The 25,297-nt window shown below is 53.9% G+C and overlaps 1 protein-coding gene across 2 annotated transcripts in view; it reads right to left on the bottom strand.

Moving 5' to 3' along the window:
* Mfsd4a (major facilitator superfamily domain containing 4A) overlaps positions 1-24,829 on the bottom strand; it is a 40,454-nt gene extending 15,625 nt beyond the window's left edge. Inside the window, exons 1-9 of one of the 2 annotated variants that reach the window (XM_028876525.2) lie at positions 24,488-24,829; positions 15,843-16,041; positions 14,667-14,930; positions 10,750-10,915; positions 10,254-10,369; positions 8,982-9,155; positions 5,542-5,689; positions 2,810-2,880; positions 1,145-1,265 (exon numbers count right to left, since the gene is read on the bottom strand). In XM_028876525.2, coding sequence (XP_028732358.1) covers positions 1,145-1,265; positions 2,810-2,880; positions 5,542-5,689; positions 8,982-9,155; positions 10,254-10,369; positions 10,750-10,915; positions 14,667-14,930; positions 15,843-16,041; positions 24,488-24,717 — 1,489 coding nt within the window. In that variant the 5' untranslated portion in view covers positions 24,718-24,829. The remainder of the gene's footprint in view (positions 1-1,144; positions 1,266-2,809; positions 2,881-5,541; positions 5,690-8,981; positions 9,156-10,253; positions 10,370-10,749; positions 10,916-14,666; positions 14,931-15,842; positions 16,042-24,487) is intronic. The other variant, XM_028876526.1, reaches the window with a different exon arrangement.
* Between the last annotated feature and the right edge of the window lie 468 nt (positions 24,830-25,297).

Below are 25,297 nucleotides of genomic sequence, written 5' to 3'. Positions count from 1 at the left end.
CTGTATGGAGGCCATAGGACTGCTTATAGGAGTCAGGTCTCTCTTTCCACCATGTGGGTTCCCAGGAGTGAACTCGAAAGCACCAGCCCTGGTGGCAGGCACTCTTACCAAGATGTTGAACCATCTTGACTACATATGTTATGTGAAGTTCTATGTAGAAGGCTGGGCTAGACAGTAGCCACTGCCTGCCATCTCAGAGGCTGTTCTGGGGATGGGGTGTCCTCCCTCCCATCTATAGTTAAAATTTGTGTTGTTGTTTTGTTTTATTGAGACAGGGCCTCGCTATGTAGTCCGGTCGGACCTGGAACTCACTCTGTAGACCAGGCTGGCCTCAAAGTCATAGATCCACCTGCCTCTGCCTCCCCAGTGCTGGGATTAAAGGCGTGCGCCACCATGTCCAGCTCTGTACTTAATATATAGAGTGATCATAGCTACTTAGCAAGAGAGGGCAGTAATTCTTCAGTGTGTGTGTGTGTGTGTGTGTGTGTGTGTGCATGTGTTATTTGTTTTCACTGAGAGAACACTGGCTTTGCTCGGGCACCTTCTGCTAAGACAACCCAATGCATGGCTATAGTCACTGGGCAAGGGACATACTGAGTTACAAAAATAGCCTTGGTACTACCCTGGCCTGGGGTCTCCAGGAGGGAGACTATTCTTAGGAGTGTCTCTGTTCCAAAGGAACTCTTCCCTGCCTTTTGGCCAAAATGATTTCTTTTTCTTTCTTTTTTTTTTTTTTTTTTTTCCTAAGAAGCACTTTGGAGAAGAGTCAGAACCCCAGACTGCAAGGAAGTGGCCAGTTAGGCCACCGGGCCAAGCTCCAGCCAGGGAGGCAAGCTCTGGCCTCTCATGCTCTCGACTCTTGGCCCTAGGATCCACTGTAAAAGGAGTTTCAGGAAGACAGGTTCACAGTCCGTGCCCCTCTGCTAAGGGAGACGCGGTGAGTCAGCCTGTTCTACCCTCTGTTGCTTTCCCACTCCAGTGTGGCCAGTCCAGGAAAGCAGGGAGAAGGGCAGGGGAAACGGTAGAAAAATAAACACTTCCTCGCATTTCACTGGGAACAGAACAGCTCTTCGGATTGTTAAAATCACACTGCCCTCCCCCGCTCCGCTTCCCCTCTCTGTGGAGAAACACATTTTCTCCTTACCTGATGAGAGTTCAGGGTGTATCCTGTGGAAAAACAGGAGCACGGTGTAGAAGATAAAAGCCAGGCAGCCAAAGATCACACCACAGACCAGGAAACTGTAACTGCCCTGGGCCTGGAAGATCTGCCAGAGAGGAACACAGAGTGGCCATTGAATTCCCATGTGTCGGTGTACCGGAAAAATGGCTGCCTTGGGCCCTTGTAGGCTTCCCAGTCAAGTTGGGGCCACCCTACCAGACATAGGAATGTAGGGAGGTCTTCCCAAGGTTAGAGGTTTGGTGAAGACAGAAGTTCTGCCCTAAAGCTAGGGTTGGACCTGTCTATACCCCAAATACTCTTTCAGTTCCATGTTCTAGAACTTTCTGGAAAACTCCATATGCTCACTGAAATTCCAAACACATGAGATGTTTCTATACCCATAGGTCTAACTGAAACTTTGCAGAAGGTCTGTGTGTGTGTGTGTGTGTGTGTGTGTGTGTGTGTGTGTGTGTGTGTGTGTGTTTGTACTTTTAACTTATGAAAATTTAGAGCATGTCAAAGTAGCAAATAGAAATTTCATAGACCACCAACTTAAGAAACCATACCATGCCGGGCATTGGTGGCGCACGCCTTTAATCCCAGCGGGAGGCAGAGGCAGGCGGATCTCTGTGAGTTTGAGGCCAGCCTGGTCTCCAAAGCGAGTTCCAGGAAAGGCACAAAGCTACACTGAGAAACCCTGTCTCAAAAAACAAAACAAAACCAAACAAAAAGAAACCATACCATGTCTAGTATGGTAGCTCATGTATTTAATCCAAGCATTCAGGAGGCAGAGGCAAGTGGATCTCTGTGAATTCAAGGCCAGCCTGGTCTACATAGCAAGTTCCAGGACTATATATAGAAACTGTCTAAAATTTAAAAAAAAAAAAAAAAAAAGAAAAAGAAAAGAAGGAAGAAATGCCAACTCAGACTCCAGACGTGGCATTTCAATGCAGAGGGCATCCACAATGTAACTCTTCCCCTTCATCGGGATGGAGGGAGGAGAAAGGAGTCTCCAGTGGCTGGAGGGGATTCTGGAGGGTGCACCACCTAGGTTCCACAGCACTGCTGGCCGTTACTAAAAGCCAGCAGACCTAGGGCAAGCTGCTCAGTTATTTATGTTTCAGGATCCTGTGCTGAAAAAAGACCGGCGTCTCTGTTATGGTCGTCAAGGAAAGTAATGTGGATTTTGATTTTTGATTTCTTGGGAAACAAACGTAACAATGGGCATGTTGAAGGAAAGGTAAGGGCGTGGTCAGAGCAGAGGGTCCTAATTAGCATGGCCACAGACTGGGAGACATGGACCTGGGCAGGATGGATAAAGAACACTGCCAGAAGCAGAGCTCACCATCCAGGCTCTGAGGGCCAACGACATTCTCACGGGGCCCCCTGGCCCCAGGCCCAGACGGCCCTGTTTGCTTTGGATTCATGGATTCAGTCATTAAGGTCTCCACAGCCCACACTCAGAGGCCCTGGCTTTTGAGTCTGGCTGGCTTGGAGACAGAAACGGTTAGCTCCAGCTGGCAGGTTCCTGCAGGCTATGTGGGATTCAGGAGGTGGATAGCTTGCATTTAAAGGTAGCCGGCTGAATCTTCTCACCTGCTTGGGGGAGTGCTCCCCAACCGCCCACCCTCCAGGGAGGACCCCACCTACCAAACCAACCAGCATCTGCAGGACCATCTCGCCAATTCCTGCCCCGGTCACCAGCACGGTAGTCGCACAGCCTAACCAAAAGAGAAGAGAAGGTCAGGTGAGAGCAAGCTGAGGATGCAGACGTGAGCTATCAGAATCCAGAGCATTCTGGGATGCCTCTGGAAGGTGTAAGGGATCGTTGTGGGTTCCTACTAGGACTTTGATCTGTGACTACCTGATCAATGTTTCTCTCCTGCTATTCACGTGTCTCTTTCTTGTTCTCAAACCTTCAATCATTCACAGTTGTGTAACCTGCCATTCAGGGCTCTTTCTCGGCCTGGCCACTGCCTGCCTTTCCAGAGAGATCTGAGACCTTCAGAGCTTAAACTTAGCATCAGACTTGGAGTCTAAGGTCAGTTATAACACCCCTTGCGATGTTGTGTGGCTTCTGTAGAGTGTGTTGGCCCAGGACAGACACTTGAAGGCAGGTCCCTCAACCTTCAGGATGAGTCAAAATGCTTTATGTAGTTTTTCAAGGCCACCTCTCACCCTGCTGGCTCCCGCACCACCCTTCAGCCAGGATAAACTGACGTTATGACCTGTGTTGCTGCTTGTCTCGGATGCGGCCCTTTACCGGCCCACTGGAGATTTCTCTCCCTCCGCCAGTTCATGTGTTGTGCCTGAGTTTAGATTTCCTTTGAGAACATCTTCCACACTCCCTATTGCCTAGGACAGCAGCTTCTCCCCTAGCCCTGACGGCCCCTGCCTGTTCCTGGCACATTCTGACCCACTAGCTGAGGGTCTTCCTTCCTCACCAGACTCTATTCCAGGAGGGGGACCGCCTCTCTGGTTCCCTGACACATGCCAGAGCTGATCGGTAGCGCATCAGCAATCGTGCTATGAACTTGCAGGTAGGGAGCCCTGTGAGCTGCCAGGGATGCCAATCCAGCAAGAGCTTTACAGCTTCTCCCATGCAGAGCGTTCCTACGGATTGTCTCTGGGTTGTTTTTGTGGTACTGGATACTGCAAGGCAAGTGCTCTGCCATTGAGGTACAACCAGGCCAGCAGACGTAGGCTGCTGCTGCTGCTGCCGCCGCCGCCGCCGCCGCCACCTCTTCCTGCCTGCTCTTCCTCCTCCCTCTTCCTCCTCTTTCATCTTCTTCCTCCTCCTTTTTTTTGAGATCAGGTCTTCCTATGTAGCCCTGGCTGGCCCTAGGACTCACAGAGATCTGCCTGCCTCTGCTTCCCAAGCGTTAGGATTACAGAGTGAGCCGCCATATGACAGACAAGAAGACGGAGGCTCACTGAGAAGAAATGAGGTCACTCCAGGTCACAGACCTGCAAATGTAGAGGGGGCACAGACACCTGTGTCTGCAATGTCCCCAAAGCCTACCTACGCTTGCTCTTGTCCCTTTCTGGGGCTGTGTTGGAGAGGACGTAGCTTAGGTACAGAAGCCGTCAGATGGGTCACACCGCAGGGACAGGCCTGAGTCAGTGGGGCACAAAGGAGGGGGGGGCACCCCTTTCCATGGAGATCAGAGATTCGTCCTGGAAGGGCACAGGGTGGGGGTGGGGGAGTTGATGGAGGCAGTCCAGACCAAGTGTGGTTATGGCCAAAGCATGGCGGCTCAAAGCAATTGCCATGCCATCAAAGGAACTCCAAGGAGTTAGTGCGCCTCGACTGCAGGCCTGCCACTCAGAGGACCCTCTGCAGCGGCACAGAGAGTGGCCTTGTGACAGCCCCACACTAGATGCTGTCAGAACAGGCCACCTCTCCACTCTGACATCCCACTCGGAGGAGCCTGGGCCCGGAGTTGCAGTGTAGAACTCCAGGGGATCCCAAAGCTGAGCCAGTGGGTACGAGGCGGGCAGGACCGAAGGGCAACCCGACAAGCCCAGACCTACGAAGGCAGAGGAGGTGACGGCAAAGGGCAGCACCATTAGTAAATGACGAGAAAGGCAGAATTTCAGCCTGGCCCGCGGGAAGTGACCGGGAAGATGGAGCCGAGTGGTCATTCCGCAAATGCGCCGTGCCGGAACTGTCAGTTCATCTCTGAAAACTGACATAAGGACATGGTTTCATCCCTTAATGGACCCTCTTGAGTTTAGAGTCTGAGTCCTTCGGTCCCCCAGGGAGCCGCCTCCCCTGCTGCCAGGATGAGCTGGGGGAAGGGACTGTGTCTCCTAGGCATGGCCCCCTGTTCTTCATGATGTCCTCAGTAGCACACAGGCGTGTCCGAAGGATGGGCACCGACACTAGCTGATGTTGTTTCTGCCCTCGGCTCCATCAGGACCAGGGCTGCTTTGGAATCACAGGCAAAAGAACTTTCCCTGATTGGAGATGTGTCTCAGCCATGTGTCGAACCCCACTCAGAGGATCCAGAAGCCAGGAACTCAAAGACACTTGATTCTTTGAGTCACCCTTTCACATGAACTGTTTTTCTTCTAAGTCAAACACAGACAGGGCACTGTGCCAGCCACAATGTCAGCTGTAGTTCCATAAAGAGGACCATGCCGTTATTAGGAAGAAGAAGGACATAGACACATGCTGCGAGACTTCCCTGTGGCCTGAGAGGACACACAAAGCCACGGACAGGACACCCATGACCAAACACGCCTGCTCTCACGTGCCAGCGGGTGTTTTGATTTTCCTGGTGAAAGTCCAGGCCTAGAATGCCACAGCAGGCTGGGAGCAGGAGAGGAGGTGGCCACCAGCTGCAGGGAGCATGCTTCTGTGTCCCTCCGCCACTCACCTTTGTACTGGAGGATGTCCTCCGTGTAGGCCAGCATGCTGGGGAAGGTGCTACTCAGAAACAGCCCGAGGCTTGCGGTCCCCACGAACAGGAAGATGACATTGTAGGAGAAAATAAGCAGGAGCAGGAATGTCACCACCACACCCACCTGTCACAGCAGAGGCAGATGGAATTAGAGGGGGCACAGGGCATCTTGGAGGAAGGGATAGATCAGCCATGCAGGAGCATTTGCACTGGCCCCAGGAGAATGGTGTGGCCCATGCGCCACCCTGTGGTCTCACTGATACCTGCACCATTCCTAATTCAGTATCTACACCGGGAGGTGAGCCGGACTGCAACCACACCCTCCCACCCCCAGCACCCCGGGGAACACAGGGAACAGGCTCTGCTGGCCCCCAGGGTCTTCCATGAACCCAGGTCATCAACATTCCCCCTCCTGCTGGTGGAGGTGGGCTAACGCCCTGCTCTTCTGTGAAGTGTCCTTCTCTTTCCCTGACACCCGAGTTCCAGGGTCCAGAGTGAGGAAAGCCTTGAGCCGGCAGGATGGGTGGTGGACATTGGGTCCCCAACCTCTGGGAATGCAACACAAGCACCCAGGAGGATCAATAGCTGTGAAAACCAGCTCGGTGCCTCCTAGATTTCTCTTAAATCCCACAGCTGGAGCTAACAACTGGGTAGCTCAGATTGCATGCTCAGAAATCCTTGCGGCTCAGCCAGGTCTGTGCCTCACAGGCAGAGTGTTTTGCTAAAATCACCCAGTTTCTACGCTCTTTCAAAACGTTTTTATGTAAACGTTGAGTGATTCCTCTGCAAAACCCATCTGGGAAGAGAGCGGAGCAGAACAAGGCTAGGAGTCTGAAACCCGAGGTACAGGTCCACGCTGAGTGCTCCCAGTGCCTCCCCGGAAGTAGCTCTCTCCAGGAGCCCTAGATCCGCCATCTTCACAGCAGCGGTTGGCAAGGGGCCGGTGGTGAGATGGCATGAGCTGAAAGTGCCGAGCTTCCAGCAAATGTTCCACGTCTCTGGCATTTCTGGGTGGTTTCCCCACCCACCCCAGATGCTGGGAGACAAACCCAGGGCTTGGCGCATGCTTGCCAAGTACCTCCACCGCTGCTAAGCTACAGCCCCAGCTCTGGGCTCTAAAGAAGCTTCATGTTCTGTACCAAGTCCTAGCTTTGATGGGGAAATGTCCCTGGGTTTGGGGCTGTGCATGTAGATCAGTGTTAGAGCACTTGCCCTGGGTGCCCAAGGCCCTGGGTTTGGTCCTCAGCACCACAAAACACACAGTGTCCTAGGAAGTGTCTATATATCTATTTCTAGGAAAATAAATACACAGACCTACAAAATCATGCAAAAAATCACAACTAGTCCCAGACCCACTCCTCCATTCACCGATGAAGGACTGGACAGGCTGAAAGGAAGAGACCTTCGGAGGGTCACAGCAGACCTTGGGGGATTTTGCTCCCCCTTGGAAGAGGGAGGCTAGTGACCCCAGCACATGAACCCCATTAGCTCTGCCTCAAGATTGCTCAGAAGTGAGGTGTTCTTGAGTCACACTCAGGCCCACCCTTCCTGCCCTAGAGAAACTCATCAAGAAACAGAGGCTGAAGATGAACATGTCCCCTCCCCATGGGGAGGCAACTTGAAGAACGTCTTTTGTGTGGTAAAAATACAAAGACAGTGTGGGCTGTCGTGGCACACACTTGTAATCCCAGAGCTTCGGAGTCCGAGGCAGGAGGATTCTGAGTTAGAAGCAGCCTGAGCTACACAGTAAGACCTTGTCTCAAATAAACCAATCAGAAACAGAGAAACAGGAGCTGAGAGACCACCCAGCAGTTAGAGAGCACTGGCTGCTCTTTCCAAGGACCTGGGTTCAATTCCCAGCACCTGCATGACGGCTCACAGTCATCTATAACTCCAGTTCCAGGGAGTCTGATGCCCTCTTCTGGCCTCTGTGGGCACCAGGCATGCAAGGGGCACTCAGACATACATTCAGGCAAAGCACCCACACACAAACCCCGGAACTCCACATAAAGGTGGAAAGAGAAAACCAACTCTCCAAAGCTGGCTCATGACATTAACAATATGCCCAGCCCATAGACTGGATCATAGACCAGGACACCCCAAGAGAGCCAAACTAACCCCTTTCTCTTTATAATTACCTGAAGCATGTCACTGGAGTGACGGAGGGCCCCATCCTTGTGGTCGCTCTAGGCCTGTCCTTGATCCCTGCTCCCTTCCTCCTCCACTCAGAGAAGTCCTGTCCACTCTGCCCCATGAAACATCAGGGAACCTTCCTGCCCAGTCCTGCCCGCACCCAAGCCCTCCTTCCCTCAACTATTCTGCAAGAGTAAGCATCTCGCTGACTACAGCCAGACGCATTTTATTTACTGTTTATTTATTTAGAGACACGGTCTCCCTATGTAGCCCAGGCTGACCTTGAACTCAGTCCTTCTGTCTTCTCCCAAGTGCTGGGACTGTAGGGATGCACTGCCACATCTACCTGGGAGGTCTTTCTTTCTTTTTTAAGTTTTTTTTTAAATTGTATGTGTCTGGGTGTTTTGCCTGCATGTGTGTCTGTGCACCACATGTGTGCAATGCCCGAGGAGGACAGAAGAGGGCGTCAGATCCCCTGCAACTGGATTTACAGACAGTTGTTAGCCATCATATGGGGACTAGAAATCGAACCTAGGTCCTCTGGAAGAGCAGCCATCTCTTCAACTTGGGAAGTGCTTTCTTATAGTGGATTTCCTAGGAAAGTAGTGAGTTCCCAATTCCTGGAGGTATTTAAACAGAGACTGGCAGGGATGTCACAGAAGTGGTCCAAGCCTTAGTGGAAATTTGACTTAGGTGTACCCTAGGGGTTCTGTAATCTGGAGTCCTTTGTCATAGATGGTGACAGGGACATACATCAGGACATGAACCTTTAGCTATTGCTTGGCCCAGACCCTGTTCCCAGCCAAGCCGGTTCCTTTGCCTGGCTACATGCTAGTCTGGTCATCTAAGAATCTCCTAGAGAGCTGCCAAAGGCAAATCCCCAGTCAGAGCAGAAGCATTGACCCCAAAGCCTGGCCCCACTGCCTAGAGGGCTCCAAACAGCCAGACACTGTGAGCAGTGCAGGAGGTCCAAGGTTGAGACCTACATCCCTTGGGCGACGTCAGCTGTCTGTGCCACACTAATCACCCACAGTCTCTTCTACTGATGCTTCTAAGGATGTAAAATCAGAGGCCCAGACAGGGGAGGGGACTTTTCCAAGGCTACACAGTAGCTCCTCTTCCTTGATCTCCATCTCTTTCCAGCATCTCTCCTCCTCCATTCCTACCTCCTTACTATTCCAGCAGAATTCAGTCCCGAACAAATATCTTGGGCAGTGGTAAGGCCAGGGATAAACCACATCCTGTGTTTCTAATAAGGGAAAGGAGGCCACTTGGCCACTTACCACATTGATGAACACCATGGTGGCTGGCCTCATTCTTGAGGAGACAGGGATGGAGATGAGCCGGCCCAGGGTGATGAAGCCCCAGAAGAGGCTGGGGAGGTAACCAGCCATCTTGTGTCCCACGGACAGTGGCTTCTCCACGGCATAGCTGTACACAAAGGCAGAATAGGCGCCCTGTGGAGAGAGGAGAGAGCAAGCCTCACTCAGTGCGCCAATGCCTCAGCTGGGACAGGCTGGGGAGGGCGGCAGAGGCCAACTGGTCTTGTCCCTAGTGGCTCAGCCCAAGATGCCCTGGGAGCTAAAATCACATGGGACACTCACACACCAGCCGAGGACGGAATGGGTGCCACAGCAGGACCTGAGATGTCACCAGGTCCCCGTGGAGAATCTCCACAGGGCTTGGGCAGACAGGCATGGCTAGAAGGAAAGGGCTTCTTAACCTCTTACTTTACGAAAGAGAGGAGACAGACAGGTCCACGTCCACCCTAGAGTGGTACAAGTCGGGCAGGTCTGCCGTGGGCTGCGGCATGTGAAGAGGGCCTTCTCTTAGGAGGGTCCCTCCCACCAAGGTCAATCACTCAGGCATTCAAGACTCCCCTCACAGAGAAGAGTTCTGGAAAGGGCACTAAACAGAGTAACAGAGGTCACCCACTGAATGGACAGCTGGCCTGGGAAGCCCCATTTGTGGCTCATGCCAAGAAGCCGAGTGCACCCGAGTTCATATAGCGTGGCCTCTCACAGGGCAGCAGAGCTGTGAGCTTTCAAAAATGTGGGTCACAGCTGGGGATGGTGCATTTGGGAGAAGGACCATGAGTTCAAAGCCAGCCTAGGCTACATTTGATCTTGGCCTAAACAAAGCAGCTAAAACTGAAAAACCTTGGGCCACATAAAAGTGGAAGTAGAAGCCGGGCGGTGGTGGTGCTCGCCTTTAATCCCAGCACTCTGGAGACAGAGGCAGGCGGATCTCTGTGAGTTCGAGGCCAGCCTGGTCTCCAAAGCGAGTTCCAGGAAAGGCGCAAAGCTGCACAGAGAAACCCTGTCTCGAAAAACAAAACAAAACAAAAAAAACAAAAAAAAAATTTGTCGAGAACAGAACAGAGTCCTGGTGCTAAGGGGCTGTGGGCACTGTGGGAGACGGGCAGGACACTGGTTCCCTGCACTGTAGGTGACGTCCTGCGGAACCTCCATGGGCTTCTCTCTCCTCTTGCCATTCCAGACTCAGGGATCAGGGTAGAGGCCTCTCAGTAGAGACGCCTTCGGAGGAAGGCTCACCATCATCCCGTCTGTCATGAACAGGACCAGAGCGGCTGTGATGTGGATGGCGAAGAAAGAGCATGGGGCTCCCCGGAAGTTCTTCCTCTGGCAGCAGCTGAACAGGTCCTCCTGCCCTGGAGGGGGCACAGGAGGGCTGAGTCCACCTCTGCTCCCCACCCTCTGCTCACCTGTTAAGAGAGTCGGCCGGGGCTGCTTGCTGCCTCCACCTCTTCTAGCTTTCGGGCACCGGGGAGGCGCAGCCGCTGTCCTTTGCCCACTCCTGGTGGAACTAAGGCTCAGAGAGGCCCACTAACGCCCCTAAGGTAACCCAGGAGAGACGGGGGAGGACGGAGACCGTCTGCCCTTTTCATTCTTTTGGCCAGGCGGCTCCATCACTTACCATACGGGACAACCAGGACCAAAGACTGTTTCTGACCGTGAGCACTGGGGTCTAGGGTCATCTTCCGGGTGTGGGGTTACTAGGGCAGCCAGAATAGATGACAAGAGCCCGCACCTGGGTGTGACTGAAACTTGGGGGCCAGTGAGGAGGTGTCTTCCTTCTCAGCAGGCCGGGTCTCCAGGGCAAGTTCATCCGCAGACAGGAGCAGTGGCTTCCGCTGGGGGCAGGTCAGCAGCCGCTCCTTGGACAGCAGGAACAGGACCGCCAGGGGCACTGGGAGCTGAGGGCAGCAGAAGGTCAGGGGGGCCTGGCCTGCCGCGTCTGGCCCATGCGGCAGGCTCACAGTCCAAGGTGCCCACCTCACCTCACCAAAGAGCCTCTGCCAGCCCATGAGCCAGGGCCCCTGGATACCAGCTGGGCTTGGTGTGAGCACTGCTGGCCTTGGCCACACCCATCTCTCATAGGAGACAGGGAAGGAAGCCTTGCAAAACCTGGACTTACAAGGGTCCTCTGCTACTTAGGCCGGGTGCTGGGTGTTGTTCCCGATACAGTGCCTCTTGTTTCTGTATGTCACCCCTCTATAAAGTGGGACTGGGGGTGGGAGTCTGGAAAGATGGCTCAGCAGTTAAGCGCACTCGCTGTTCTTGCAGGCGGCTTGGATTTAGTTCCCAGGACCCACATGGTGCTTCACAACTGTCTGTAATTCTAGTTCCCGGGAGGCGACACCCTTTTCTGGCCTCCTCGGTCACCAGACACACACAAGGTACACGTCCACGCGGGCAGAGTACTCATACACATCATGTAATTTTTGAAAACGCAATTAGGGGGCAGAGGATGTGGCTCAGTGGACAGGTGCCTGTCTACCAAGCACAAGGCTCCCGGGGTCTAACTCTGGTACTATCGAGGGGTGGGGGAAAAATGTGTTGAAAAGATTTTTTTTTTTTCTTTTTTTCTTTTTTTTTTTTTTTTTTTTTTTTTTTTTTTTTTTTTTTTTTTTAAATTACATTTTCCAGATGGGACAAAGGAGGCTCCAAGTTATTATACAGCCACATACTGTTAGGACCGGAAGAGACCCGGGGTGGGGGGTGGGGGGGTCGACTAGACACACAGAGTGCAGCATTCCCACCACACGCCTGGCGCTGGCATTCTGATTCTGGCCTGCATCTTCCTACCTCTGGGCTGCTGGAGTGATGGTGTATCCTTGTTCTGCTAGGAGCTGGATGACTAAGCTAGAACACACAGGCACGGGGAAGTGCCTGCTCCCCCTCCCCCTGCCCGGCTCTCTGCTCCTCACACTGTGCCTCTTAGTCCCAAGGGTGCTCACTAGTCCAACAGGAAACTCCTCCTACTTCTGAGGTTGCCTGGAGAAGCAGCCACCGGCTCCCCAAGGTGTCCCTGCCCAGGTCCAATCACCTTCACCACCAGGAAGTTCTTTATCGAGTCTAACGGCTATCCTTCCTGCTGGGGCTGTAGCCTGGGTCCTTTTCTTCCAAAAGTTCTGGAAGTGTTTCAATGTAGCCAGCTGCTAGGCCAGGCAGCCGTGGAAGTTAAGCAGACACCCAACCTGGTAGTGCCCTGCTCTTAGGGAGCCCCTTGCACACCCCCCCCAAGAAAGGTGGCTCCCACCAGCCTGAAGAGAGAAAAAAAAAAAACCACCCAAACCCATGCTGACATCTCCCTATGGTGATCTATTTCAACACTCAAAAGCCAGCCAAGGTCACCATTAGGTGTGGTGCCACACACCTGGAGTCTCAGCCACTCAAGAGGCAGGAGTTTAAGATCAGCCTGGGCACACAAGTGTAACCCCAACCCCCAATCTGCAAACACAGGGTCAAGTTCAAACCGCCAGGCTATAAAGCCACACGGGGGGGGGGGGGGGGGGGGGCGGGCTGCAGGGCAAGAGACCTGTGTCCCTGTGCTGCGGAGACTCGGCCGCCCTCCAGTAACTGGAGAAACAGGAAGCCCACGTGGAGGCCTCGGCAGCAGAACACACCTGAGAAAAGGCCAAGGGGAAGCAGCTGGACTCAAGGCCTGGCGCTTAGGCGGCCTTTCTAGAGAGGTGGGTGCAGGGAGAGGCTTCACCACAGATTGGCTGGCAGGAACATACCTCGCTTTTACAGGAATTCCATTCAGGGACGCCAGTGCCACTTTGAAAACCAGCCAATGCCAGGCAGGTGTGTGTGTGTGTGTGTGCATAGGAAGCCAGTCCATTCACTGCTGTATTCCTTCGGTGGTGGGCTATTTATGTTCAGACGCAAACAAATAGGGAAATTCCCAGAAATCTTGTAGCAAGAGGACCCAGGTTCAATTCCCAGCTCCCACATGGCAGCCTCTCCAGTCTGCACCTTCATGGGAAGAACAGACCCTGGGCCTGTGCAGGGTTTTCTGCATGCAGAGTCATAGCAGGAATCCTTTCCTAATCAGGGAACCCTTGGAGGATACAGGTTCAAACTTGCCTTTATCCAAAATGGTGGCCTTGGGCATAAAAGGGACCGAACAGAGGGAACGTGGTGACTTGCTGAGGGCCTCACTGACTTCCGGCCCAGGGAAAGGAAGGCTATTTAGGAGCAGGGCTCTACTGAGACTAGGCCTCATTCTAGCTCCCTACCAGGACCTTAGGCCCGTGAGGTGGGACAGACACCCTTCTGCATGCCCAGGACTACTATGGTCGGGGCTTAGGGACCTTTCAACGCCACATGCAGGCATTCCTCTGAAGCCAACTGCCTCTGGAGGACGGGGTAGGCCTACTGCAGAGAGGCCCTGGGCCAAAGCGAGAAGGCCCACACAGGAACTCTATCCCACACACAGCCGGACTATTGGCCACCTGGAATATTCTCACTTCCAGTCCATGGTGGGTCAGAACCGGGAGGCCTGGTAACTAAGATGGCTTGAACAGTTACTCCCAAGCCTGGGGGGCAGGGGGACCCCACTCTCCCCTAGGTTAACAGGGGATCCTCTTGAGTTGTCGAGCTGTGGAGTTTTCTAGGTAGAAGTCAGAATCAGTGCTGACTTGGCCAGGCACACAAAAGGGGCCTGAGTGGCTAAGCTGGTCGGGGTCCGGGGTCTCTTTGCTGTTTAGTTACTTGTTAACTTGACCCAAACTGAGAAAATGCCCCCATCAGATTGGCTGGAGGTCATGTCTGTGGGGCATTTTCTTGATTTATGGTTGACGTGGGTAGTGATGTCCCTGAGCAGACAGTCCTGGGTTGTTTAAGAAAGCAAGCTGAGGGGGCTGTAGAGAGGATGGTTCAGTGGTTGAGAGCACTGGCTGCTCTTCCAGAGGACCCAGGTTTGATTCCCAGCAACCACATGGCAGCTCACACCTGTCTGTAACTCCAGTTCCAGAGTTTCTGACACCCTCACACAGACATACATGCAGGTAAAAGACCAAGGAACATAAAATAAATTACTTTAAAAAAAACCACGGGGAGTAAGGCAACAGGCAGCGTTCCTCCATGGCTTCTGCTTGAGTTCCTGCCTGCTGGTTCCTGCCCTGGCTTCCCTCCACGGTGGATTAGAAAGTGTAAGGCAAAATAAATCCTTTTCTCCCGAGTTATTTTTGGTGTTTGATCACAGTTACAGAACCAAACTAGGATAGTCTCTCTGCCGTTTCTACCACAGCTGACAGGCCTATCACTCCAAGGAAGCAGGAACCCAAGAAACAGGGCCGAGGAGAGAGATCCCCATCGGTGATGAAGAATTCCAGAGAAGAAGTCACTATCTGCATGGCCTCTTGGTCATGGAGGAACCCATAGGGTTTTCGACAAGGCCTCAGAGAACGTGGAAGCTGACCCTGATCTTCACTGTGTAAACATACCCACGGCCTTTCTCTCTTGAGAACTGCCAACACAGAGTCACAGTGAGGGACCTGGGAGATGATTCCTACAGGCCACTTCTCCCTTCTGGCTGCACACCGTGGTCCCTGGCATGTGTCTTGGGTTTGAAGATTCTGCCCTGGGAAGCTGGACTGGGAGGCATGCACTATCCCCCCCCCCCCAGCTCCCTACCCCGCCTGCACCAGTGACACTTACGTTGATGAGAGCCATGATCCAGAAGGCAAAGGATACGTGGTTCTCTGTCGTCGAATCCTTTGGGGATGGCCCGGGGATCGTCTGGTTTGACCAAGGCTGGGTTGTTACCTGATGCGGGCCCAGGACCCTGGATGCATGGAACAGATGGCTTCTGGAGGAGGCATTGGCTGTGCTGTTAGCAGGAAAGCAGCTGGCCTCTGACAGGAAGGGGTCAGCAATCAGGGGGCTCAGCAGAGCACCAAAGCCCACGAAGAAATGGAGGACCTGGGTGGGGGGTGGGCACCGCTCAGCCTGGTTCAGGACTTGCATCCAGAGGGTGCAACCTCCCTTCACCTTTACCTTGTGCCCCTGCCTGGCCCTTACGGTTGGGAGGAAGACTCAGGAAGCAGGAGAGAGAAGGAAGAGTGCTGAGAAAAGCCCCCTGGCACCATCCTTGATGCCTGGGGTGACCCTGGGACAGGAGCCAATCCTTCTGGCCCCTCTCACTTCCCCAGCTCGTTCCCACTGGTGCTGTGCCTGGCATGGTGGCCAATTTCATCCACTTGATTGGATTAAGACACACGTAGGGCACTAGGAAAACATCCCTCTGGGGACATCTGTGAAGGCATTTCCAGGGAGGCTAATGAGGGAAGACCCACCCAAATATGGGTGACACCATCCCATCAGCTGGGGTCTGAGACTGGGTGAAAAGGAAACATCCAAGCCCTGGCAATCCCCTCTGTTTGCTGATTGGTGCCGAGGACTGTGCCATTCCTGACACCATTCCTTCCCCACCATCACGGACTGCATCCCCCTGAACCACCAGCCAAAATTAACTCTCTTCTCTTAACTTGCTTCATTGGGTATTTGGTAACAGCCACATATGCTGGGTGACTAGAAGGAGAGAGGAGAGGAGGAGGAGAGAGATGGGAGAGCGGACCTCAAGCCCTCAGTAACACTGCCTTCCCTCGTTAGAGAACTTCTGTTAACCACTGGGGTTCCTGGGAGAGGCCAACAAGGCAGGCAGAGGTCACCCCTGGAGAGATGAAGCAATCCGAACCCAGGTATTAGGTTCCTGGCGATGCGTGGTCCAGCTAGTAAGTGATCGGGACAGGCTGAGTCACCACCATCCCTGGGGAGGGCCTGGGGAGCTCCCGGCACTCTGCCCACTCCCCAGCCTCCCCCGGGGCAGCTCACCTGAAGGAAGAAGGCTGAGTCCTTCTGGTATATCCTCACCAGCTGCATGTTGGCCACGGTGTCGATGCAGCCCATGGCTAGGCCCGCCAGCGCCATCACCGAGGCCAACACCTTCACATCATGGCAGAAGGGGATGACAGCAAATACCAGGGAGATGGCCAGGGTAGAGGTGAAGAGGGCCCATAACGACTGGGCCAGGCTGGGCAGGGGAGAGCTGGAGTCAGCAGAGGAGCTCAGAGCCTTCCTGGAAGGCCCCTCCTCCTTGCCTTTGCTCTGCTACCAGCGGGAAGGGAACCGCTCACAAGCTGGTGGGTCACAGGCAGGTGGGTGAGTAGGCTCGTGTCCTTAAGTACAGCAATGGCTTCTCATGGCTGCCATGAGGACACCAGATGTCACACTGGTGCTCACAAAGCTCGACTATCATTTTATGTTGCTAAAACCTTCAATTATTCACTCTAAGTAATTCTCTATGAAACAATATTCCTGTTCCTGTCAGGGAGGCTACTTGGAGCATCTTCAAGGGAACAGCGCCATCCATATATCTACGGATAAGGGTTGGGGACCCAGGGTGAGCCTGAGTCTGGAAGTCCTCAGGTGGACAAGAATAGGGTCGGGTATATGTGCCCTTCACACAGGAATTGGCAAGAGCTGTGTTTCCGGGCAGAGCCAAGCTGCCAGGAGCAAAGCCATAGCAGAATTTGGTTAATGTAGTGACCTCTCTGCACGGACAGAGGTCAGGGGCTATCCCTACTGAGACCAGTCAGAGCAGCTCCCAGTTCAGACAGACATCAGAACAGCCTTCCGCATGCGGAGGGCTGTCCCCATGAGAGATCGATGTCACGGTCCTTTTGGCAGTGAATTCTGCCTGATGACCAAAGGCTAGTGTGTTTAGGACCACTCTACAGGCTAATGTGCTGTGTTGTGGGCAGAGCTTGGGCAGCAAGAAGGTTCTGGAGGCTGTGAAAGAACGTCCCCAGATTATGAAAAGGGAGAGGTGGGTCAAGACCACCTCTGAGGTTCCTGAGCACTGGGAGGGCAGAGGGGATCCTCAGAGGTGGAGCGGATTGTCTTTTCAATCCAGCACTTGCCTCTGATCCGCCTGGCATCAGCTACCTCATCTGCTTGTATCTGATTAGAGCCTTGATCAGAAGACTTCTGTGATAGCAGCTGTTCATTATTTTGTTATTTTCTCATTTCCAGACTGATCTGTTGAGATTACTGTTCATGACCCCTGTCTGTTCCCACTCAGAACCTGGGGGTAGACCTGCTTCGAGGCTGGGCTGAAGAGGATGGGGCGGGGGAAGGGTGGCTGCAAGGTGGGTGGTCTGTTCAGGCTGCAGTCTGGCAGCTCTCCCTTGGTCCCCGCTCTGACAGTCCCCAGCCCTGACCACCCAGCTGCCCTACTTGGGTGCTTGCTTGTGTTTCTGTGTCCTGCTGTGTGATACCACGTCTCATTTGCCTCTTCCTCTGGACCCAGTACAGAGGGGATGGATGCCTACGCACACAAGGCTTGATGAAAACCGTAGACCTTTCCTTTCCACGCTCTCTCTCCTCCCACGCGTCCTTTCCTTGTATAAGACAGGCAGGCAGCCTCTTGCAGACCAGCTTCAGGGACAGCAAGAGTCACTTCTGTGTGTACCTGCACCCATTACCACAACCTCACTCACCAAGTCAAGTACAAATACTCTGAAGAATTAGTACGTTACAGATGCCGGCCATGCTCGCGCTCTGAGGTAGATGCCGGCCACCCCAGAACTCTCAGGTAGAAGGAGGAAGGTGGAGAGTTCAGCACAGCCTGGGCTACATGGCAAGACCATTTATCAAAACTCCAAAAGAAACCAAACAGTTGTGGAGAGCTGGGAGGATGCTCAGTGGCAGACTGTGGCATGTGTCTAGCGGCTGTCCTGGGGGTGTGGCTTGTGTAGAGTGGTTCAATACAGCACTCAGGCTTGTAGCAAAATCCTGAAGGGATGGGACCTAAGACCAATAAGCTGTGACAGAAGAAGCCACAGAGAGGTAGGAAAGGGAAGGACTGGGTAGGTAATGCCTGGCGTTACCGTGTGCGCGAAAGCCACTGAAATCCGTTCACGGTGGTACAGACTTTTAGTACACATGAGAATACCCTGAGACGGGCTTCATGCTTGTGCCCATTTGCCCCACGAGTGAACCCAGGCTAGGAGGAAGCAGACATGGATAATCCCTTCCCTGTGTCTCCTGCCAGAACTTGGGCTGTGGTTGGAGTCGAAGCCACCGGAGTCTGGAAGGCTGACCCCACATGTGTTCTGGGTTCTTGGGCCAAAGAGTAGGCCAGCAGCTCACTCTTCCGGGTGCTGTAGGGCTATGTGTGGGCATTCCAGAAATCCTTAGAAGGATACGTTGTTCCCAGGGCCAGACTAAAGTTTATGCATTGCCCATTTTAAATGGCTGAGGCAATTTAGCCCCTTCCAGGAATGTGGGTAACCAAAGATTGCAGGGTAATAATGTTAAAAAGATTTTGACATCAAAGATGCAGTGGACTGTGCGGTTAAAACGCTTGGTTCGAGGCTCACCTCTGGGACTGCCCAATGTGTGTCCTGTGGCAAGCCACTACCACCCAGCCCCTCTTGAGCTTCAGTTTCCCCCACTCTAATTGGGGATAGCAAGTGCTCCATCTCAAGGCCTCAGGCAGCTCCCTCCCCAGTGCTCATCCCTCCTTGCCGCCCGGGGCTTCCTCAACATCAGTGCGGAGCCCAGGATATGTGCCAGCAAGAAGAAGGACCAGCGCCCACGCTAGGCTTCTTCCCACCTTTCTCATGAGTGATCCAGGAATATCCCAGGAGCCCGCTTCCTGGCTCCACACAGCGAACCAACTAGAGCAGCTCAGCTAGAACCCGAGAGAGCTTCTCACTTTAAAGATCGGGAAACTGAGGTCTAGCTGGGAAGAGAGTAGCGCCGAGCGGAGCCCAGGGTAGGGTCTTGACTCCCAACGGAGGCAAACATCCAGCAGAGTGCCATTGAGCTGCCCTCCGCTGGAACTCAGATGTGAGTGTTAACGATCCTCCAAGGCCTAAGAAACCTATGCCAGGAAGCCTGATAAATGGTCAAGTTACTTATTAATGGCTCCACGTGAAGCTGTACGTGGGAGCGGCCAGAAGGAGGGGCCAGCGTCCTCTCTGGGGTTGGCTGTGACTATGGTGGCTTTGCCTGCTGGGCCACCTGGGCTATGTGACCTTGAGTAGGCTGCCAACCCCCTTTCAGCACTGGTTGCCAGGTATACGTGTGACCACCTTGGTGTGTCCCTGCCTCGGGCACCTGTTCTTGGCTTCCTGGTGCTGTGAAAAGAGGCGAGACGTCATGGCTCTACACAGGCAGGGCCCGCTCCTGTTCTCTGTCCCCAGCTGGGGAAGAGGTCCACTGAGGCCAGGCTGCCTGGAGTTGCCCCGGGGTCTGGGATACCGCCATGCTCCCAGGAACTCCCTCTCCATGGCGGGGATGCTCAGGACCCCACCCCAGTGGACCATCTCTTTCCACAGAAGACCCATGGGAAGGGATGGAGGCCAGAATGGTGACGTCACCGCAGAAGCAGCATTCATCAACCTCCAGGGGCAGAAAGCCCCTCCTGCCAGGAGCTAGGATCAGTTAGCAATTTTCTCTCAAGCCAGGCTGATGGGGGCAAGAAGGGCCCCCTACGCCTCAGTCACCTCAAGCCTCCACACTGATGTTTCAGTCTGTTCATGGTCCCATGTTGGGGAGGCAGGACTACCCTGTCTGACCCAGGCTGTGGCTGCACCCTGTCCTCCGTGGCTCACTGGGTGCTGAACATTGTGCAAAGTACCTTAGACTGGAGCCAAACCTCAGGTCTGTCTGTCTAGGGCACCTCTCCCCCAGTTCCTGACATACCTGACCTGTTCCTCAGGAGCCAGTCCTTAATGTCACCTCCCCAAAGTGGCCTACCCTGAGCACCTAGCGAGAGTAGCCCACCACTCAACTCCGCCGCTCCCTGGCCCCATCCCATTCCACTATCACACTCTGCCTTCTTCCAGAATGGATATTTAGGAAGAGCAGGGACCTTGTCTGGAGCCCTCGCTCCTGAAACAGAGCGGGGTTCGAGAAGCATTTGCTGATGAATGAATTAATTCATGGGATGAGTTCTGAGATTTTTGTTGTTGTTGTTGTTGTTTTGAGACAAGGTTTCTCTGTGTAGCTTTGCGACTTTCCTGGAACTCACTCTGTAGACCAGGATGGCCTCGAACTCACAGAGATCTGCCTGGCTCTGCTTCCTGAGTGTTGGGATTAAAGGTGTGTGCCACCATCATCTGGCAGAGTTCTGTGATTTTTTTAAATTAAAACTTTGATATATGGTTTCTATACTATAAAATTCAACTATTTAAGTGTATAACTCAATGTTTGTTTGTTTGTTTTTCATATTGTAAGTGGTGAACCCATTACCATAGTTTAAATTTTGAGGTTTGTTTATTGTCTTTGTGAGATAGGATTTCACTATATAGCCAAGGTTTTCCTAGAACTCAAAATCCTCCTGCCTCAGCATCCCCACTGCCATCCCACCTAACCACGCCCCCTCCCTCCCAAGTGCTGGGATTATGGGCATACGTTGCTGTGTCTAGCTTAAATTTAAAATATTTCTGTCACCTCAGAGAGAAATCCTGTGTCCATCAGCAGTCACCCCTGTGCTTCCCCACACCCGTCTCCAGCCTCAGTAAGAGTCTAAGTAAGAGTCTGATCTCTTACTCATAGGCTTCCTGTCACTCCAGGCTCTCTGTGCTGGCCAGCCCGCGTGAATGGTCTCCTACCCTGTGTGGTCTTCCACGACTCGCCATCTCATGACCAGCACTTTGGCTGCATGAGACACCCTCGCAAGGATGGCTCCACAAGCTCGCCTGCCCCACACTTCATGTCCCTGACCCGTCTACTCATGAAAATCTAGTTTATTTCCACTTACTTATTATGAGTAATGTTGTTGGGAACATCCATGTCCACACTTTTGGTGTGGACAAACGTTTTTTCACTTCTCTTGGGCATATACTGAGGAGGAGAACTGTGGGATTCGTGGTAATGCCCTGTTGAATTTCTGCTGCTGTTTTTGTTTTGTTTGAGACACGTTCTCAAGCAGGCCAGGCCGGCCTCAAACATCTTATGTAGTGAAGGCTAACTGTGAATCCTGGTCCTCCTGTCTCCATCTCCCAAGGCCTGGGACTACAGGTGTACACCGCTCTGCCTGGTTGTCAGGTGTTTTTAAACGAGAGCCTCTCTGGAGCTGAACTCCTAGCAGGACTCTGGCGTAGGTTTGTGACATGCTGAAAGGTGGACAAGCTGTTGAAGGGGCAGAGTGAGGCCAATCAGAGCCCAGCCCAGAGAGGGGAACTGATGGTACTGTGTTCCAGGGACTGCAAGTGACTGGAGACCCAAGTGGACGCACGTCCAGCTGGCTATGAGGAAGATGGGAAGGTTCAGTTTGCTACAAAGGTTTCTAGGAAGGGTTCTTAGCTGGGACTAAGCAGCATGGGACTTGAAGGTAAGAGAGGATTAGATTTAAAAGATAAGAAAGGTGTCAATTGGCATAGGTAGATATCAAGCCCTTAACTTAGTGCAGAGGAGAAGCCGTGGGGAGGCTGGGAGATGCTGGAGATCTCAAATCATCAATCTACTGATGCCCTGAGATAAGGGGGTTCCCAACTGCCCGGGGTGGTTAGACAGGTCCCACAAACCAGGGGGAAAAAACCAACAAAAAACAAAACCCTAACCCTTTGTGTAAATACTCCTTACCTGTCCTGTCAAATCACATGCCTAGTCACCCTGCCAGCCAGGTGGCTTCCCATGTCTCTTCTCTAGAGGCATGGGAAGCCATTTCCTCTGTGTGCTAAACCAGATTTTCCTAGGGGGGCTCCAGTGCAGCTTCTGGTGGCTGCTCTTCCTCTGCTGGCCCTGCAGATGGCCTCCTTCAAAGGCCAAGCTCTTTGTCTCTGCTAAGGTCAGGGAGGAAGGCTGGTGTTGCCCTGAGGACCCATTCCAATGCTTGCGCTAGGCATCTAGAAGGCCCTGTGGCCCAGAGCCCTTCCATTAGGCAGTCGATAGGCCCTAAGCAGAACCCTAAAGCAAAGCATCTGGTGTATCAGTCTCCCCCACACCCTCTCTACAGCTGGCCCTGGAGATTTGTTAAGGCAATCCCCCATTCCCAGTGCCAGCCTGGCACACTGACTGGTAATCACTTACACTGCAAAGCATTTCTTTGCAGGAACATTAGCATTTCAACAGTCAGGCGAGGCTGTGCTCCACACGTTAGAGGCCACGTCTGGACTGGTGGGGCTTCTGTTCAGTTCACTTCAGGGGTGTGAAGGGGGAGACTGCTCAGAGTTAGCCCGTTGGGGGACACCATTGCTGACCCTCAGGATCTCCCCCTTTCCCATCAGAGCCCTGCTTTGCTATGTGTCAAAGAAAACGGTTCTTGGTGACATTTTGTCTTGAAGCTGTGGAGGCTGAAACTCGGAATTGAAAGCCCAACCCCAGAGCCCACCTGGCTCTGAAAGATCTCAGCAGGAAACCCAGAGGCCTACATGGCCTTGCCAGGCACAGTCCGAGCTCAAGAAAACTCAGCCCCATGAAGACCGACAGGGTAACCATCTCCAGCACAAACCTTAGCTACAGGGCAGCCATTGACACACATACGGCAGGAGCCGTTTCCAAGGCACATGGGGACTGCAGGCAAACGCCCACATTCAAACCCTGGAGCCGTGTGATGTGGGACAAAGTCCGTTCCCCCTTCTCCTTCCTTCCTTCCTTCCTTCCTTCCTTCCTTCCTTCTGTCCTTTCTTTCTTTTTCTTTTTTCTTTTTGGCTGCTTGAGACAGGGTCTTGCTATGTAGCCCAGGCTGGCCACCAACTCAAGATTCTCCCCACTCAGCCTCCAGAGATCTGGGATTACCACACCTGGGTGAATTTCTTAACCACGCTGTGTCTCTGCTTCCTCGTGTATAAAACAGGGACAAGTACCCCTCTACAGGGTTTGTGGTGAAATTTAAGTGAGTTGGTAGAAGAACTGAGACCAGCCCTGGCACAGACCCTTTGCACGGTGCTCAGGAACTGCTGTTGATATCGCTGTGGTTTCCTATTCAGAGCCCGGGGTGGATAAGGAACCTAGAGAGAGGAACGCGGCCAGGGAGAGACGGCCCACTTGGGTGTGTATTTCTTCCCATTTCAGAAAAGCCGGCTTGCCAACCTGCCACTCAGAATGATCCTCATTCTTCTTCCTGTTTATGCTACCTACGTTCCTAAAAAGTGCTAGGAAGGAGAGCTCCTCCAAGTCGGCAGGACACAACAGAACATCTGTGAGGGTTAGGAGCGTGGCCCCAGCGGCAGGGAGCTTGCCTGGCACACCTGTATCCTCCGGTTCCAGGCCCAGCACCCCCAATCAAGGACAGACTCCCTCCTCTGACAGTCAGAGATATTCCCTCTTCCTTCTCCTTAATTTTTCAGGCTGAACAGATCTTTGGAATCCCTGCATATTGGATCCTATCCCAAACCCACAGAAACACTGATAGGCACAAGACTTGCTTCCGAGAGAATTCTTGCCTTTGCAGGAGAATGTGGGGGAAATGAGATTCGTCACTCTCCAGGTGCTGAGGGGTGGCAGGCTCTGGGTGGCTTAGACTGGGGTCCTCTTTATGTTGACCTCTGCACTGCATCTTCCCACAGCTGCACACCTGGAGGACTGAGCCCTAGCGCCCCGTGGCCCAGAATGGCCCCTACACACGGTTTTTAAGTCATTTGTCTGGTGATAGACCTCCCAGGCGTGGTTTTGCAGTCCAGGAGGAATTAGGAAGACCACACAGCAGCCTCGGGTGCGCAAGCCGTTCACATCTCAGCTCTAGGTCCCTGCTCCCGACTGAACAGAGATCGAAGGCTGCCACCTTTCCAAAAGAGGGGCTCCTACACAATCAGCCAGGAGGATGGTGCTCTGCGTGGCACCCCAAGGGTGCCATTCCGAGTGCTAGAGAGCGATCGGAGCTCTGTCCTGGCAGAGGCCACGGAGGAGTAACAAGGCGGAGGGGTACAGAGGGGGACCCTGGGTACCAGAGGTAGACGATGGATGGAAGGCTCTATACTTTTCTATCTGGCCCTCGTTATGCGCGTCTCAGATTCCCAAGGGCTCAGCCTCCGCAGGCCAGCGCTACAGCCTTGCCTGGCACCCTCAGGGGCACCCCAGGGGCCCCACCACCTAGGTAAAGGGGATCACCTGTGTCAACTGACGTGGAGCTACTCTTAGTGGAGCCAGCATGGGCTCCTGTTCAAACCAAAGGCCAGCCCTGTCACGGAGAACTGCCCCCCTGAGCCGGTACCACCTCAGTGCCAATCCCGGTGCTGGGGCTACAGAATCTTAAGAGGAGCAGCGAAATAAGGGTCCTACGTATCTCGGCACATTCCATCACTCCTTGGCTGGTGGGCTTGGTGAGCGAGGGTGGACCGGTGTTAAGCTCTCTTGGGGGTGAGTGAAGACAAATACATAGCCCAGAAGTCACCTTCAGTCCCAGGAGAGTTTTCCGGGAGAGCTTGTGGTGGGGGAGGGAGGCAGCCCCTGGGTTAAGAACCGGCCCAGAAGGGCAGTGGTCACAGCTGCGGGGCTGTGGAGGGGAGCGCGGGCGCGACACTCACGTCCTCTTGAAGACGCCCCCGAGGGCGCTGCCCAGCAGGAGGCAGAGCTGCTGCGAGAAGAAGACCCAGGAGATCTGGGGCAGCGAGCTGTGCGTTTGGCAGCGCAGGTCCAACAGCGTGGGCCCCAGGAAGGCGATGCACAGGCCGAAGCTGAAGAAGACGCTCCAGTAGGTGAGCGTGGGCTGCAGGTTGCGGCGGAGCAGCCCCGACACCCGGCCGTCGCAGCCCATGGCTCGGCCGGCAGCTCGCAGCTCGCCCAGGGCCGAGTGCGCCGGTCGACCGGAGGCCGGGCGGGAGGAGGAGGAGAAGAGAGGAGGGGAGCGCCGCGCAGCTGCCCCGCCCTCGGCCAGCGCGGGGACGCCTGGCGGTCGGGGGCGCCGTGGACGCACGTGTCCCGCCGCGGGGACAGCCCCGCCTCACCTCGCGTCCCCGGGGGCCCCCCGGACTGGAACCTACGGAGGAGCACGACCCGCCGGCTCGCGTGCCAAACGCTCCGTGAGCCCTACAGGGCAGCCTTTCCTCTTGGCGACCTGAATCCTCATCACTCGATCCTGGGGATGCTGCAGGTGGACTTGGAGAATCTGCCAGACCCGCCCTCTATCCCCATCCCTGCCCCCCGCGCCCCACGGGAGACAAAGTCTCATGTGAACATTGTTTTTTTGTGGCTCCGTTTGGAACCTCAAGGGGCTCAGCATATTGTCCTTTGGGAACAACCCCCCCCCCCAAACTTGGGTTTTCCTTTAGATGCATTTAGGTTCTGGGATTGATCCCAAGGCCTACAGCATGGTGGGCAAGTATCCCCAGTGCTTA

The sequence above is a fragment of the Peromyscus leucopus genome, chromosome 15 (assembly GCF_004664715.2).
Source record: "Peromyscus leucopus breed LL Stock chromosome 15, UCI_PerLeu_2.1, whole genome shotgun sequence".
NCBI lineage: Eukaryota > Metazoa > Chordata > Mammalia > Rodentia > Cricetidae > Peromyscus > Peromyscus leucopus.
Note: the sequence above shows the minus strand (reverse complement) of the source record. Positions and strands in the feature narration are given on the sequence as shown.